At 37.7% G+C, this 11,670-nt stretch overlaps 1 protein-coding gene across 3 annotated transcripts in view; it reads left to right on the forward strand.

Moving 5' to 3' along the window:
- HEATR1 (HEAT repeat containing 1) overlaps positions 1 to 11,670 on the forward strand; it is a 57,054-nt gene that overhangs the window by 35,208 nt on the left and 10,176 nt on the right. Inside the window, exons 25-33 of one of the 3 annotated variants that reach the window (XM_002717318.6) lie at positions 1,035 to 1,138; positions 1,295 to 1,438; positions 2,024 to 2,142; positions 2,239 to 2,360; positions 4,078 to 4,206; positions 6,111 to 6,341; positions 7,064 to 7,190; positions 8,232 to 8,392; positions 10,873 to 10,919. In XM_002717318.6, coding sequence (XP_002717364.3) covers positions 1,035 to 1,138; positions 1,295 to 1,438; positions 2,024 to 2,142; positions 2,239 to 2,360; positions 4,078 to 4,206; positions 6,111 to 6,341; positions 7,064 to 7,190; positions 8,232 to 8,392; positions 10,873 to 10,919 — 1,184 coding nt within the window. The remainder of the gene's footprint in view (positions 1 to 1,034; positions 1,139 to 1,294; positions 1,439 to 2,023; positions 2,143 to 2,238; positions 2,361 to 4,077; positions 4,207 to 6,110; positions 6,342 to 7,063; positions 7,191 to 8,231; positions 8,393 to 10,872; positions 10,920 to 11,670) is intronic. The other 2 variants (XR_016219032.1, XR_016219033.1) reach the window with 2 other exon arrangements.

Here is an 11,670-nt window from a genome sequence, read left to right on the forward strand (position 1 = left end):
ATCTCACTAGTCCCAGTGATCAATTTCTGTTCACAATTGATCATAATGATAGGACTAAGAACCAAAGGGATCACATAAACAAAAATAGTGTCTGCAAATACTAGCTGATAAAATAAAAAAGGGAGAGAATGATCCAACATGGGAAGTGAGACACACATCAGACCCATAGAATGGCAGATGTCTTAAACAGCACTCTGGCCTCAGAATCAACCCTTAAGGCATGTGGATCCGGCTGAAAAGCCCATGAGACTATTTCAGGCATGGAAAGCCAAGACACTCGGGGGGGGGGGGGGGACCTAAATGAAAGATCTCTGTGAGTGAGATCCCAGTGGAAAGAATGGGTCATCAAAGAAGGAGGTACCTTTCTCTGAAGGGAGGAGAGAACTTCCACTTTGACCATGGCCTTGTCTAAATATGATCAGAGTCAGTGAACTCAGGGGGCTTCCATAGCCTTGGCAGCTCATGACAAGAGCCTAGGGTGATTACTGAGGCCATAAACAAGAGTGTCAATTTGTTAAGTCAGCAACAGGAGTCACTGTGCACTTACTCCTCATGTAGGATCTTTGTCCTTAGTGTGCTGTACATTGAGATTTAATGCTATAACTAGTACTCAAACAGTATTTTTCACTGTATGTTTCTGTGTGGGAGCAAACTGTTGAAATCTTTACTTAATGTATGCTAAACTGATCTTCTGTATATAAAGAGATTTGAAAATGAATCATGATGTGAATGGAAGGGGAGAGGGAGTGGGAAAGGGGAGGGTTGCGGGTTGGAGGGACGTTATGGGGGGGGGGGAAGCCATTGTAATCCATAAGCAGTACTTTGGAAATTAATATTCATTAAATAAAAGTTTGAAAGCAAAAAAAAAATTCCAAAGGTCACAATAAGGAATTATCAGTGATATTTGTCTTTGGGCATTGAGCTAGGATCAAGAGTGATATGGAGATGACCCTTTTCACTATATCTCTTTTAATCACTGTTTATTGTTCAGTTTTATCCTAGTGAAATATGTCTTTAACCATTCTTCCTTCTAGATTTCCATTAATGCGGAACAAGTCAGAATAGAACTGGAGCCACCAGATAAAGCTAAACCTTTAGGCACAGTTCAACAAACAAGAAGACAAAAAATGCAACAGAAGTAAGAGCTTTGAATGCATTTTGAACATAATGTTGTTCCCCAAGCTGAAATCATTGTGAAATTTTGATGTCAGTTTGGTGTAATTGAGTATAATAGTTTTTACCCAGCAATTACACTGCTTTATTTTTCCAACTTTTTGTCTTCTGTGTTTCTCAGAAAATCACAAGATCTAGAATCTGTTCAAGAAGTTGAAGGTTCTTACTGGCAAAGAGTAACCCTCATCTTAGAGTTACTACAACACAAGAAGAAGCTCAAAAGTCCTCAGATATTGATACCAACTCTCTTTAACTTGCTGTCAAGGTAATGACACATGGGATTCTAATTCTTGCCTATTTCATTTATTTAACATTCTCCTTTTGACAATCCCTTCTTTCCAGTAGTATGTAAAATAAAGCAAGTTACTGTTTTATTGCTACTTAAAAGTGAAAGAATCATTGTAGGTGCACATTGCCAGTGCCCCAGACTGACCTTTTTCTATGGCATGCAATTAGTGACTAGTCACCTTCTAGCCAATATTTCTTCTTAACTTTCCATGCCATGCCCAGGACTTTGTTACTTGTATGTAAAGATATTGTATGTGATAGAATATGTCATTGAGTTGTGAGGTATACTTTCATGTAAAAAACAAAGTAACTCAAGATTATCCTGTAAGATCCCAAATAGATTAATGACAAGTGCAGGAGTTTGTGGCAATAATTTAACATAAGTACCTGTCTATATGAGAAAAAAAAATTAGCATTAGAAATCTTACATTGTGTTTATAGACTTTATGTTTAATGGTAGTTTTTTAGTTCCTTATTTAATATGAGATCTTGGCAATGGTCGTTAATATGACAATCCATTGTATAACTGTTAACCTTTCCTTTCCTTTTGAATATCCTAAAGGTGTTTAGAACCTTTGCCACTGGAGCAGGGAAATATGGAATACACCAAACAATTAATTCTTAGTTGTCTGCTCAACATCTGCCAAAAGCTTTCTCCAGATGGTGGCAAAATACCTAAAGGTATGTACATGCCAGAAGGAGGGGTGGGAAAACTACCTGTTTTGAGAGTGAACATACCTATGACTTGGATTTTTTAAAAATTTCTCCCCACTGTAGATGTTGTAGATGAGGAGAAGTTCAACGTGGAACTAATAGTTCAGTGCATCCGCCTTTCAGAGATGCCTCAAACCCATCACCATGCCCTTTTACTTTTGGGTACCATTGCTGGAATTTTTCCGGTAAGTGTTAATATTCCAGTGTTTTCCTTCCTCGGAAATGCACTGGGTCTTATTGATTTAAATTAATTAGGCTTTGAGGTTTTTCCAGTGCTGTTGGGACTCTCAGCCCTGCCTCTTAATTGCTGAAGTGGGTGAGCCACTTGATCTTGCCAAACTTTCTCTTTTTTTTTTTTTTTTTCTAAATGCAAATAGTAGTAGTCTTCATAAGATTGCTGATCACATTGTTAAGTAAAATACATCAGCTGAAGATTTTTTGAAAAGACTGCAAGGATTTTCATAGGGATTTAGGCGAGAGGTCTTAATCTAGCATTTTCCATGAAGTTTAGGGGGTTTTAATTTGTTGAAAATATGTGCAAGATTTATGTGTGTGGTGTTTTTTTTCCTTGGAAGAAAATCTGTAGCTCTCAAAGGGAGTGATAATTCAGAAATAACTAAAAATCATTGGTTTTTTCTTTGTTTTTATTTAAAGTTTATGTTATAAAATTCACATATTTACCATGAACAACTAGTGGTTTTAGTAGTTCATAAAATTGTGATACCATCACCAACTTTCTACATTCAGAACATTTTAAAAATCAGCTCTCAATATAAATTCCATACCCATTAGCAGTTACAGACACCCTCGTCACCACACCCTGTCAGTGCCAACCAGTAATTTACTTTTGACTCTGAATTTGCCTTTTCTGGACATTTCATATAAGTGGAGTCATTCTATATGTGGCCTTTTGTTTCTGCCTTCTTTCAACTTAGTATAGTATTTTTGAGATGCATCTATGTTAAAGCTTGAGTAAGCATTCCTTTCCATGTATGCAAATAACACATTGTGTTTATCTGTCCATCAGTTGATGTACATTGAAATGTTTCTATACTTTTTAGCTATCACGAATTTAATTGCTGTGAGCATTCATAAACAGGGTTTTACGTAGACAGGTTTTTAGTTCTTTGGGGGCATATACCAATGAGTAGAATTGCTGGGTCATATGGTAACTCTGTTCAGCTTTCTTAGGAACTGCCAGACTATTCCTAAATGTACTGTTTTTGTCCCTACTGCCATTGTATGAGGGTTCCAGTTTCTCCACATTCTTGTCAGTACTTAATATCATCTTATTTTTTTTTAATGTAGTCATCCTAGTAGGTATGAAGTGGTATCTTGTTGTTTTTTTTTTTTTTTTTTTTTTTTTAATTTATTTGAGAGGTAAAGTTGCAGAGAGAGGGAGAGACAGAGAGAAAGGTCTTACATCTGCTGGTTCACTCCCCAAATGGCCACCATGGCCAGAGCTGAGCTCATCTGAAGCTGGGAGCCAGGAGCTTCTTCTGGGTCTCTCACATGGGTGCAGGGGCCCAAGCACTTGAGCCATCCTCCACTGCTTTCCCAGGCCATAGAGAGAACTGCATCAGAAGAGGAGCAGCCAAGACACGAACTGGGGCCCATATGGGGTGTGAGCACCACAAGTAGAGGCTCAGCCTACTGCACCACAGCACTGGCCCCTATGTTGTAGTTTTTATTTTGTAATTCTCTAATGAGTAAAGCTGGTGAGCATCTTTTCATATACGTTTTTCATGTGCTTTGACAATTTGTATTTTCTTTGGAGGAATGTCTTCAAAGCCTTTGCCCATTTAAAAATCAAGTTGTTTCTGTTTTATTAGTGAGTACAGTGAATCACTGATGTTTGATGTGATTGAAATAGAATATGTTGATAGTTGTGTTTCCTTTCAGGATAAAGTTCTCCACAATATCATGTCTATTTTTACGTTTATGGGAGCCAATGTCATGCGCCTAGATGATACTTACAGTTTTCAAGTTATTAGCAAGACGGTGAAAATGGTTATTCCAGCACTTATTCAAGTAAGCTGTTTTTATACTATCATTAATATTTTCTTTTTCTTTAACATTTTGCATATAGATAACATTAAAACATTTCTGAAATATTAGATTGCTTATGCCTTTTGAATTTTAAATGGTGAAACCAACAGGCAGTCTTGGAAGTAATCTCTTTTCCAAGGATATGAAATGCATGTTGTAGCTGGTTCTGCTGCACGATGAAGATGTAACTAAAGTGACTTAACATCTTTGTGACAGCAAAGTTACACCTGTCTACTTCAGGACATTGCATCAGTTTGCTAATGTCCTCATTGGTGATGAAGATGGGTACTTTTTTACTTATGCAAATTTGTTAGCATATAGTTAAACGTTTGCCAAGAATTCTCCATGAGCTAAGTACTCAGGGGGAAGTGAGATGTTAAAAATGTTACCGTACAGCAGAGTCCTGCAGAAACGTCCACTAATTGCCAGTAAGAAATGAACAATTGGAAAGTGAAAAATAGTCTTAGTAATGAAAGAGCTTGGTTGTTACTAGAGTTCTCTGTGTACTCCAACTTGTTAATATCTTTCCTCATGCTGCTGGCCGTGCCAAGGATGACTATGTTCAGTACCCTTACTTTCTGTGTCCAACACCTTGATGAGTAGAGGGCATACACCTAAAAAGAAAACTAACTTTATAGAAAGCAGATGATTAACTCAGGTTGAAGTAGAGAGGATTGGTTTATTCTTTCAAGTGTTATTTATTCATTCCTTAAGTCACTCATTCAACAGCTATATATATATATACATATATATATATACACACACACACACACTTTTTTGAGATTTTATTTATTTATTTAAGAAGTAGAATTACAGACAGTGAGAGGGAGAGACAGAGAGAAAGGTCTTCCATCTGCTGGTTCACTTCCCCACTTCCCAAATGGCTGCAACACACACACACTCTTTTTTGAGATTTTATTTATTTATTTAAGAAGTAGAGTTACAGACAGTGAGAAGGAGAGACAGAGAGAAAGGTCTTCCATCTGCTGGTTCACTTCCCAAATGGCTGCAACAGTTAGAGCCAAGCCTATCCAAAGCCAGGAGCTTCTTCTGGGTCTCCCACATGGGTGCAGGGACCCAAGCATTTGGCCCATCTTTTTTTTTAAAATGTTTATTTTATTTATTTGAAAGAGTTACAGAGAGAGGTAGAGACAGAGAGAGAGGTCTTCCATCTGCTGGTTCACTCCCCAGATGGCCACAACAGCCAGAGCTGTACCAATCCAAAGCCAGGAGACAGGAGCTTCTTCTGGGTCTCCTACACAGTTGCAGGGGCCCAAGGACCTGGGCCAGCTTCCACTGCTATTTGGGCCATCATCTACTGCTTTCCCAGGCGATAGCAAGAGAGCTGGATCGGAAGCGAAGTAGTGAGGACAGGAACCAGTGTCCATATGAGATGCCGGCACCACAGCCAGAGGATTAACGATCTGTTGCGCCACAGTGCCAGCTCCCCCAAAACTGTATTTTGGTCACCAATGTCAGACTATCATGGTTTGAATTTTATTCTGAAAGCAGTGGAGAGTTACTGAAATCTGTCCTCTGCTTACCTGGATATACCCGTTTTTGTCAAAGTATAACAGAAATCCCGCATAATTTGTGCAGCTTTCCCAGGTCACATCGGGCATTTGCTGCTTCCTGCTGTTTTTTTTTCCCATGTGCATCTTGTTTTATACGATTGATCAATCGCCTTTTGGGCTCACATCTTACATTTTGTATTTCTCTGAGAGTCAAATAGTATGTGGGATATGAAAGATACTTACTGAATACTTACGGATAGAACTTTGTCAGTATTTAGATATTGTTCTAGTGGCACATCTGAAGACCTTATCCACTTAAAGCTTATTGTGTGTAGGATTATTTACCTTCTCATTGTCCCTACCTTTCTGCAGTCTGATAATGGAGACTCTATGGAAGTTACAAGAAATGTGAAAGAAATTGTGGTCAAAATCATTAGTGTATTTGTGGATGCACTGCCACATGTTCCAGAGCACCGGCGCCTGCCCATCCTTGTTCAGCTTATTGATACACTAGGTGCAGAAAAATTCCTCTGGGTTCTTCTCATCTTGCTCTTTGAACAGTACGTCACCAAAACAGTGCTGGTGGCTGCCAATGGAGAAAAGGTCAGAATATAGGATGGGGTGGTATTAAGGAAATTGGTGATGTGCCACACAGATTCTGTGATGTTGTCCAGTTTAAACATAGGACTGGAGGTGCTTAATGTGATTATTGGACAACGCTGGTTGATAACCTTTTGTAAAAAGAATTTTTGGCATCCTTTAAAATTGCTTTCAGAGCCTGCAGCTCTCACAGTCTCCTCTGTAACAGTTAAGCATCTCTGAGGGCAGTTTGACTTCTGAAAACAAGCCTGGTGCCATGCTGCTGGTTCTGTTTTAAACACAGCAGTAGGGTTTAAATAATGAAAGTGATCTCTTGACAATGATTTTGGAGGCATTTTGTGGGGAAAGGAAGGAGCTTCCGCATCCCTGGAATCTCTTAAGAAAGACCCAGCTAATTGCCTGGAAAAGCCTGATTTGGACAGATAAGGGCAGGACTGAAAGCTTTTAAATGACTTCTTGGATGTGGGATCTGGGAGTAGATCTAGACCTATTCTGAGTAAGAGTATATGCAGTTCTGCTAGAAATCTTAATGTAAATTGTCCTAGCATTATACCTCCACACTTCTCACTAATGAGCTTTTTGATAGAAGGAACTCACTAGCATTCTTCTGTAGTGACCATTGGGCAAAAATATGCATGCTAAGGAGTATTTTTTAATCATAAATTCATGTTTATTTATTGCCATTGGTAGGTACAGTTTTGTTACCTTTTTTCTTCTCTCTATAGGATGCTATTTTAGAAGCAGACACTGAATTCTGGATTTCAGTCTGTTGTGAATTTAATGTCCAGCATCAGATACAAAGCTTGATGAATATCCTTGAGTATTTGACAGAGCTGCCGGAGGAGAAAGAGGGTAAGCCTAAGTCAGGTGTGATGTATTGTTCATTGGAGAGCTAAAGAGAAGCAGAGGAGGATGCAGGCCATCTTTAGAATCCATTTTTGATTTGAGCCTATGATTGTGTACTTTCTCGCATAATTAGTAGGAATTCTTGTTGTTTGTCACATGTTGTCTTTTTTTACTTGTGTTCCATGTGCTGTCTTAGCTGGGGAATTTGTTATACTGTCCAGGATAAATTATGTTCAGATGACAGTTAGCAAGAACTCCCATTAAAAAATTTTTGTGAAGACATGTCCAAGACAAAAAGACAGTACTACAGTAGTGGTAACTAAATGTTAGAATCTTACCTTATAGCAGAGTCCTGAAGAAAAGTCCATTAATTGCAACACCAATGAGGCTAGCTTAAGAAAAGGTTTATAGTGTTGAACATTCTTGGTTCTCTGATTTTTGGAGCAGAACAGCAAGGTGTATTATAAAGTACTGAGAACTCCATAGGGACTGTTTCCTGTGTGGCCAGCCACTGGCCCTGTCACCCTAGGGTGGCCACAGAGTAACTTGTCATCCTGCAGTCAGCTCCCTTTTGGCAATGACAGACCAGGAGGGTGCCTAGAGAGCTTTACATGGTGATGTGATTAAGGAAGAGTATTTACATTGGGTCATTTTCTAGATTAGTGGTTTTTAAGTGGCCCACCATGGACCCCCATCTCCATGTATATTAGATATATTTGAATAAGGAATTCAGTAGAGCTGATATTTTTTAAAGACTTCTGTGATATCTTTGTCTTCCATTTGATTGAGTTGGCCTTGTTTTTTTTTTTTTTTTTTTTTGTCGCACACACCCTTCCCTCAGGGCGGTTGGGTGCTTTCTTGGTAAATGCACTCATTCAGATTTTTTGCTAATTTAGAAGAGGAAAACTTGGGTATAATAGACTAACAAACTTCTGTCTGAAAATTATATCCCGTTAACCATGTTGAACCATAAAGCTCATTCTGTATCTATAGTGAAGAGTCAGGTTGAAGATGAATAAGGTCACTTGTCTTGTTGTTATTTTTCAGAAACCCTTTCCAAAGTAGTATCTAAAAAGAATGAGTCACAAGAAGAAATGCTACAGATTTTTAATGTAGACACTCATACTAGCAAGCAACTGCGGCATTTTAAATTTTTATCAGTATCCTTCATGTCTCAGCTCCTGGCTTCCAATAATTTTCTCAAAAAGGTGATGTGTCCTTTAAATGTGTTTATGATATAATGATTTTGTTTTTTCAAAAGGAATTGAATTTAAACTAGTGAAACTAGTTTGACAAGTGTCTCATGGAAATATGAGACAAGATAAAAGAAAAATGTCTTTGTCACCGTAAAAAACTGTTGATATGTTCTAAAAATTCATAAAAATGTTTGTAATAGCATTATTCTTGGTGACCCCAAATTGGCAACAACCAAACTGTCTGAGAGTGGATAAATTGTCTGTGGCCCTAAATGAGCATGGGTGAACCTCCATGGCAACAGCCATCGCTGATGAGTCTCAATATTGAAAGAAGCCATACAAAAATGTACATACTGCAATTCCAGTTATACAAAGTTGAAAACCAGACAGATAGGTTTATAGTTTTCAGAGTCATGATAATGTGTACCCTTAGGGAGGAGGGAAAGGATAGTAATGGAACAGGGCCGTTGGCCCTGTTCTTCACCAGGACATAACAAGCTCTGAATGTACGATGTGTGCACTTTTCTGTGAATGTATCAAACTTGAGTTTAAACAATGAGAGAGAAAGAAATATAACCAGGAATATACAACTATTAACATTAGAACATCTAGTAAAGTACTATAGCATGTTAATGGATCAAGAGGAGAAGCCATACAATCATTATCTTTATGGAGAAATAATTCAGAAAATTCATGATCAGTCATGATTTAAGAAAAAAGAAATCATCTTAGCAATACAAGATAGATAGGAATTATTTGGTGCTGACAAACGTTATCTGTCATAAGCCTGTGATTTATACCATGCTGGTGTCCCTTCTAGAGTTGGGAACAAAGGTGTCATTTTATTCAGAAAAAAAAATGAATTTTAAGAATCAAGAAAAAAAGTCAGTGAACTCTTAGAAGTAATTATTTCAGAATGCTTGCTTCGGTAGAGATCAGTATCAGAAATAATCAGGATCAATCAAGTTAGCAGAATGAATTAGTCCTACACACCATTGTATTTGTCTTAATAGAAAATGGGGTAGAAAAAATATTTCATATACGATAAAAACAAATTTATATGGTACTAAGAATAAGCCTAACAAACACATGTGCCAGGCATTATGGAGGAATTTTCAAGATATTAAAGGATACAAAAGAAAGTTTGAAGAGATGGGAAGAGACACAGTTCAACCACAGGAAGACTCACTATGTAAAGAGGTCAGAGAAATCCAATGCACTTCCTTATTTAAGTCATTTTTTAAATGACTTTGACAGGTAGATGACAACATTAACAGGACCAAGGACATGGTATTGCAAAGAGTAATCAAAACATTGTGACCAAATAATAAAATACACTTGTAGGTAGAGTGATAACTTTAATATGAAAAGCAATACTTGGAACTTTTGGAAGAAAATCAAAGAGAACAATATTGTGACCACAGGATAGTTAATTATTTATTTAGAAATTTAACTCAGCAAGAAGCCACCTAAACAAAGTGAAAAGAAAGTCACAGACTAAGAAAAGATTGTTGCTCTGCATAAACCAAAAAAACAACAGTTGTCATTAGAACAACTGACAAAGAATAGCAATTCACTGAAGTGCAGGAGTCACACATGGGCAAATTACTGAGTTCACCGTCCCTGGTACGTATGAACTGCAGATTAAACAGGTAACACTATCATGCCCATCAAATTAACAGAAACATCAAAGGAAGTGACAGATGCGGAATGCACATTTGAGGGTAGTGTGAGTTGATCCAAGCACTTCGCAAAGCGCTTGGCAGGATCTCATGAGATTGAAGATACTAATGATTCCTGTGTTCTGGGGGTTCCCCTCAGGCCTGCAGTCTGCATGACTTGCTTAGATGCTCAAGAAAGTTATGAAAATATTCTTGGGTAGTAGCATTAGTAAAAGGAGGAGGAAAATGGGTGTAAGCTAAATGTCTACCATCCGACTAAAATGGATAAATACGTCCTGGTGTCTGGCGTGGAATACTGCATGCAGTTAAAATAAATGAACTGGAGCAATGTAAATCCTCATACCAAGATCTTCAAAAATCTAATGTTACCAGAAAAGCACATTGTCAAATGAAATGTATTATTTGAAAATATTTATTAGATTCAGGATGGTGGTTGTCTTTTGGAGTCCTGGGATCACAAGAGGATGGGACTAGGGAATAGTACATAGGGGAATATAGCTTTATCTGTAATGTTTAATTCTTTGAGCTGACAAGATCAGCATTTCATCAAGTTACATAGTAGGTCAATGAGTGCTATCAGTTATATTTTTCTGAATCTTTGTAGTATTTTACAGATACTACAAATTGAATGTAATTAATTTGAGAGAAAGAGTTGCTACAAAATAATGAAGATTATCTGAATCTGATTAAACTGTAATGTCAAAACAGTTACTGTGGAAGGTTTGAGTGACTAAGATGAGGTTCATTGAACCTACTTCAATTGACTTATCAGCTTCCCTACTGTTCTAATGATGCCTTCTTTAAAATTAGGTAGTTGACAGTGGTGGTCCTCAGATTTTAAAAGGCCTTGAACAGAGGTATGTTTGTTTATTTTTTAATATTTTATTTGGAAGTATTTTAGAACTGATAGTGAAACTGGAAAAATAATCCACAAAACTCCTTCATCCTCTTTACAACCAATTGTTAACATTTTTGCCCCATTTGCTTCATCATTCTTTCTATGAACATTTTCTCTGAGCCATTTGAAAGTTATAAACATGCCTCTCTACCCCTGAATACTTCATTGAACATCTCCTAAGAATAGATATTCTTTAAAACTGCATTACAGTTATCAAATTAAAATGTTCTATTGCTGGTAGAATACTGTCACCTAATCCACACTTCCTGTTCCATTTCCCTGATTACCCCAACAGTGTCCTTTATACCCCTTTTGCTTCTGGGTCATGGTCCTTTCCTGAATTATAGATTATATATAGTTTTCATATTTAATGTCTTGATAAGGCCCAGTTCTGTGTGGGTTTATAAATTCTTTATTCAGATTAATAATACCCATCTACCATCATTACATATTTGGATGCAGAAATTCTTCCCTTGGTAATCAGGGGGCACCTCTTGCCCTGCTGTGTACCTCCCTCCCAGAAACAGTGGCTTCCCACTGCTGCCATCCTGTCCCTCCCATTGAAAGTGCCTGTCCAATAGCAGGTAATGAGAGTTGTCGAGTCCCAGCCCTGTAACAGGGCTCTTAGGACTGTGTAGTGCTTTCTAATGTAGGAGGTGGTGGGTCAGTGTCTTGTGCTGTGCAGTGTTGCATTCTGTCTCCCCTCTCAG

Source organism: Oryctolagus cuniculus, chromosome 13 (genome assembly GCF_051225735.1).
Source record: "Oryctolagus cuniculus isolate XC-2025 breed Fujian yellow rabbit chromosome 13, ASM5122573v1, whole genome shotgun sequence".
Classification (NCBI taxonomy): Eukaryota; Metazoa; Chordata; class Mammalia; order Lagomorpha; family Leporidae; genus Oryctolagus; species Oryctolagus cuniculus.